The sequence below is a fragment of the Salvelinus namaycush genome, chromosome 5, assembly GCF_016432855.1.
Source record: "Salvelinus namaycush isolate Seneca chromosome 5, SaNama_1.0, whole genome shotgun sequence".
NCBI classification, from domain to species: Eukaryota; Metazoa; Chordata; class Actinopteri; order Salmoniformes; family Salmonidae; genus Salvelinus; species Salvelinus namaycush.
Window position 1 is genome coordinate 57,490,933 of NC_052311.1, and position 6,000 is coordinate 57,496,932.

Below are 6,000 nucleotides of genomic sequence, written 5' to 3' on the forward strand. Positions count from 1 at the left end.
CTGAATCCCAGGGCTGAGAGAGGATCCATTCTGGGATGTATGAAAGCAAGCTGTTCTTTTTGATGGAAACAAAAGGACAAGAAAACAGAGGAAGTATTTCAGAGGTGCACTGTTCAGAAAAGAGCAGGGCGGTGGATGTACCCAGAGGGATGTAGTGTGTGGTACAGTACATAAACCTACACAGCAGATCTTGCACACACACAGTCAGCCACTAACCTGACAGATGCGTATGGCGTTGTCCAGCACGGTCTTGGTGTCGGTGCCGTAGTCGGAGCAGGGCAGCTGGGCGCGGCTGAAATGGGCCTGCAGCAGCAGGTGGGTCTTGGTGTGGGCGCTGTCGTAGCTGTGGGGGTTGACCTGCAGGGGGAGACGCTGAGCCAGCTCACTGTTCAGCTGGTCCTCGTTGTGCCTGACCGGCAGCTCCCCGTACTCCTCAGCATCCTGGAGAAGGGAGGGAGGGAAGGGGGAAGAGAGAGGTGGATATAAAGAAAAAGAGAGAAGGAGAGAGATGGAAGTAAGCGAGGAGGAAGTTAGTACCCTGCTGTGGTTCTGTGGTTAAGATCCTTTGTTTCAGTCATCTCCGTTAAAACAGCTGCATCAGGATCACTGGCTCCCCTCACCCAAGAGAGCTGTCCCCCCAAAATATATTTAAGAGCAAAACCTCTCAGCGAATGAAGAAACCTTAAGTTACAACTGTCCAAACCTGCTCATAAAATCCTATGAACAGTCAGCAACTACACAGCAATTTTCCACAATATAAAGTTGATTTTTTGATACAATGTACAGTGGTGGTTCTCTTTCATATTGTTAGACTCTGTGCTAAACTGTGAATGGCCGATGTCGAACAATCAAACACTCAGTCTAGGTGGAATGTCTAAATGTCTACCCACATCTCTATTCTTCACTCCTCATAGGATATGTATAGGCTATATAAAACCATTTGGTCTAGTATAAAACCATTTGGTCTAGTATAAAACCATTTGGTCTAGTATAAAACCATTTGGTCTAGTATAAAACCATTTGGTCTAGTATAAAACCATTTGGTCTAATATAAAACCATGATGCCCTATCAATCGGGCTGTGTTTAGTGCTGACGGTGTGTTCTGTGTTGAGGCTTGTTCAGGGGAGACAGATGCATGGACACGCATGGCTCTTTTTCTGTGTTTCTCTAATTCACTGCAGTACGTTAAGTTTCCCCAACGCACTTCCATCAACAGAGGACCAGCGGAGACATTTGTCATTGGGCCTACCCTGCTCTGGACTGTTAAGCTGACATCCATCAGCAGAGAGATGCAGTGTTAGAAAAAAGGGGGATTGAGAAACAGGGGGAATGATGAGGGGAAAAACAGGACTAAAATGATTGATATGGCAGTGGTTTAGTGTCTGCATGCAGATGTGCAGGGGATAAAGACAATAGATCTTTATACAGAGATCATCACAACACACTAACTGCTAACTCCCCTACTCACTCCATCCAGCAACCCATCCCTGCCTCCCTCCCTCCATCCATCTCTCCTGCACACTTTCTCTTTAGTGACATTTACAGACAGGGAGGGAGGGAAAGGAGAAGGTTGGAAAGGACAGGAGAGAAATAGAGGGAAGAGCAAGAGAGAAAGAGAAACATACTTTTTCCATATACTCTTCCAGTGTGTGTGTGTGTGTGTGTGTCTATAGTAGGTCCCTTGTGAACTTTAAGAATTGGAAATAGTAGAGCTTCAAAGGGGGGGGGGGGGGGGGGGGGTCTAGCTGGGGGAGTGGACAAGGGATGGGGGGGGCTGGCTGGGGCATTGTGGGAGCAAAAGAGGGGAAGCTAATGTCTAAATATTTTCTGCATTTTCAACACATTTCTTTCCCGACAGTTCCTCTATAATCTGTGATCCTTCACCCTCCCATCTCTTCGAAATGTCTGGGTGAGAGCCATCATTGGGGGGGGGTCAGAGGGTGGAGGGGGCACGACGGGTTATCTGACACAGCTACGACCGACATTGAGGAGAGATGTGAAACCACTTTGTGTCCTAATGATCCCACCAATTACCAGCCACCAATCAACAGCCTCACTAGGAATAACAGACTAAAACAGGGAGTAGAGGGTGAGGAGGAATAGGTATTCACTATTAACAGGGAAAAAGAGGAAGAAAACCATATGGAGGAGAACAAAGACCCAGGAGTAATGAGGGGAGTTAATGAGGCCCAGATAAGAGGTGTTAATTTGACAGAACTGAGATCCAGACCTCAATCATGGTTATCTACCTATTATACTGTCCAGTAGTCTCTCTCTCTCTCAATGTGAATACAATGGGAGAAGCACATGTAGATGCACAATAGTATGGTAAACAAATGACATCGGCCTTTACAATTCCCAATAGACTAGAAGAATAAACTACACACTCAAACATTTAGAAAAGGACATGTTATTCAATGGCTGTAGTCCCACCCTGTTGGAGTACAGTCTAGTACAGCCTAGTCTAGTAAAGCCTAGTCTAGTACAGCACAGGGCAGTCCAGATGCCCAGGGCATGTAGTCCAGATGCCCAGGACAGTCTAGTCCAGGACAGTCTATAGTAGAGGAGATTGATGCCCTGATGAAGACAATGTCATCATGTTCTGTGGTCATTCCCAGCAGGCAGTCAGACATACCGTGAGGACAGAGAGGATGTCCTGGATGGGCAGCTCAGCCCTCAGCCTCTCCTTGAACATCCTGACTGTCTGGTGCTTCAGGTAGTAGTAGGAGGAGATACGACCGTACGTCAGGGCCTCAATGGTGCAATCATCCTGGAGGGAGGGAGACCGTAGGAGGAGACGGAGAAAGAGAGGAGAAGAAACAGGGTGGAGGAGATGAAAGGATACAGGGAGGAAAATAAGAGGAGACAGGGAGGAAGACGGAGAGGAAAGAAGACAAAGAGGAAGAGGGGCGAGAAGACAGGAGGGAAGACATGGTCAACTGTACCGATTCATGTTAAATCTATCAACACAAACCACAATGGTTCCCTCGGTATGTACCTGTGTGCCTTATATCTTCACACTGCACACTGGCAAATTAATTAATATCAATACATGTGCACATACATACATGTCGTACACACAAACACTCCCCTACCTCTCCTATCTCCATACAGTAGGAACACTCCAGGTCTCGGAGACTCCTTTCCACCAGGTTGGACAGGTACTTGTTGATGGTCTCGTGGCTGATGTCATCCAGGCTGTAGTAACTGGACAACACATAACAACCACGGTTAGACCTACACTACAGTTCAAAAGTTTGGGACCACTTAGAAATGTCATTGTTTTCCATGAAAACATACATGAAATTAGTTGCAAAATGAATAGGAAATATAGTCAAGACGTTGACAAAGTTATAAGTAATGTTTTTTTAATTGAAATAATAATTGTGTCCTTCAAACTTTGCTTTCATCAAAGAATCCTCCATTTGCAGCAATTACAGCCTTGCAGAGCTTGATGGTCGCTTCTTACGTACCATACGGTCAAGCTGCTCCCACAACAGCTCAATAGGGTTGAGATCCAGTGACTGTGCTGGCCATTCCATTATAGACAGAATACCAGCTGCTTCTTCCCTAAATAGTTATTGCATAGTTTGGAGCTGTGCTTTGGGTCATTGTCCTGTTGTAGGAGGAAATTGGCTCCAATTAAGTGCCGTCCACAGGGTATGGCATGGCGTTGCAAAATGGAGTGATAGCCTTTTTTCTTCAAGATCTCTTTTACCCTGAAAAAATCTCCCACTTTACCACCACCAAAGCACCCCCAGACCATCACATTGCCTCCACCATGCTTGACAGATGGCGTCAAGCACTCCTCCAGTATCTTCATTTTTTCTTTCAAATGTATTTCTTTGTGATTCGAAGACCTCAAATTTAGATTCGTCTGTCCATAACACTTTTTTACAATCTTCCTCTGTCCAGTGTCTGTGTTCATTTGACCATCTTCATTTTTTTTTTTAATTGGCAAGTCTGAGATATGGCTTTTTCTTTGAAACTCTGCCTAGAAGGCCAGCATCCCGGAGTCGCCTCTTCACTGTTGACATTGAGACTGGTGTTTTGCGGGTACTATTTAATGAAGCTGCCAGTTGAGGACTTGTGAGGCTTCTGTTTCTCAAACTAGACACTCCAATGTACTTGTCCTCTTGCTCAGTTGTGCACCGGGGCCTCCCACTCCTCTTTCTATTCTGGTTAGAGCCAGTTTGTGCTGTTCTGTGAAGGGAGTAGTACACAGTGTTGCACGAGATCTTCAGTTTCTTGGCAATTTCTCGCATTGAATAGCCTTAATTTCTCAGAACAAAAATAGACTGACGAGTTTCAGAAGAACGGTCTTTGTTTCTGGCCATTTTGAGCCTATAATCGAACCCACAAATGCTGATGCTCCAGATACTCAACTAGTCTAAAGAAGGACAGTTTTCAGCTGTGCTAACATAATTGCAAAAGGGTTTCCTAATGATCAATTAGCTTTTTAAATTATAAACTTGGATTAGCTAACACAACATTGGAACACAGGAGTGATGGTTGCTGATAATGGGCCTCTGTACGCCTATGTAGATATTCCATAAAAAATCTGCCGTTTACAGCTACAATAGTCATTTACAACATTAACAATGTCTACACTGTATTTCTGATCAATTTGATGTTATTTTAAATGGACCATTTTTTTTTGCTTTTCTTTAAAAAAACAAGGACATTTCTAAGTGACCCCAAACTTTTGAACGGTAGTGTACATGTAACAGAAACTAGGAAGAGAGATTATATATAACATTTAGGAAACAGACAACAAAAAAGCAGCAGCCACGTTTAGGCTATTTAATAGAGGAAATTGAAACGTTATATCATTTTCATATCTAGTTCCCGACTATTACTCCCAAATCAAGTGACTTCTGATAGTAACTTCTGATAGGTCCAAAACACCACATGAGCAAGGAAAATCCTTTAAAAGTCCCTAAAAAGGAGTCCATCTTTAAGGAAACAGCTGAGACGTCATACAATGCTTTTCTACCTTTCCCTTCTCTCTAATAAACCCTCTGTAGCCGCTGCAAAGTTATGCTAAAACAGATAAATACTATTGGACATGTTTAAGATGTGGCCAGTGGCAGTAATAACTCAGCGGTATTAAAGGAGTCTATGGGGAGTCTGTAATATATGTATGTTTTTACTGCTTATTGATTTACTCATAACCCTGCGCTGACCATAGTAACGACTCCATGCTCCCCACACTAACACAGATACACTTAATCTATACAGATAACGTATATTATCGTCACAGCGCACACACACACAGTATATTCTCTAGCTAGCACATAAAAATCAATACACAGAATAAACGGCACACATCGATCAAAAGCCACTGCATCATAAGCAGCAATAATACCACAGAATAGGCCTGTTTGTTTTCTCTGGGTTTGTTTTAGGGGTAAAACTGAGGTAACAGATAATTATTAAGACTTTAGACAAACTATAGGTCTAGAGGAGCCTTGCCCTTGGGCCATGCCAGCCCACAGCCTGGAACAAACAAAATACCCTCATCACAAAATGATTCCCAGGTTTTGGGCCATACAGTATTTGCTGAGCTAAGACAACACACAGCCAAAACGGCTTCCATGCATGGCTCAGCAGCTCTAATGGGTAAGAGCTACCACATGAGACATGGCCATAAGTGCACACAACTATGAGCTTCATTAACTTCTAATGACAAATGACATTTGAGTGTGTGTGTGTAGGTGTGTTTGGGTGTGTGTGTGTGTGTAGGTGTGTTTGGGTGTGTGTGTGTGTAGGTGTGTTTGGGTGTGTGTGTGTTTGGGTTTGTGTGTGTGTGTAGGTGTGTTTGGGTGTGTGTGGGTGTAGGTGTGTTTGGGTGTGTGTGTGTGTTTGGGTGTTTGTGTGTGTGTAGGTGTTTGTGTGTGTGTAGGTGTGTGTGTGTGTGTGTGTAGGTGTGTGTGTGTAGGTGTGTTTGGGTGTGTGTAGGTGTGTTTGGGTGTGTGTGTGTGTAGCTGTGTTTGGGT

General features: G+C 44.1%; 1 protein-coding gene across 1 annotated transcript in view; it reads right to left on the reverse strand.

Moving 5' to 3' along the window:
* LOC120048528 (activating signal cointegrator 1 complex subunit 3) overlaps positions 1-6,000 on the reverse strand; it is a 148,363-nt gene that overhangs the window by 6,889 nt on the left and 135,474 nt on the right. Inside the window, exons 36-38 of the mRNA XM_038994591.1 lie at positions 3,097-3,208; positions 2,637-2,771; positions 217-441 (exon numbers count right to left, since the gene is read on the reverse strand). Of these exons, the coding sequence (XP_038850519.1) occupies positions 217-441; positions 2,637-2,771; positions 3,097-3,208 (472 nt within the window). The remainder of the gene's footprint in view (positions 1-216; positions 442-2,636; positions 2,772-3,096; positions 3,209-6,000) is intronic.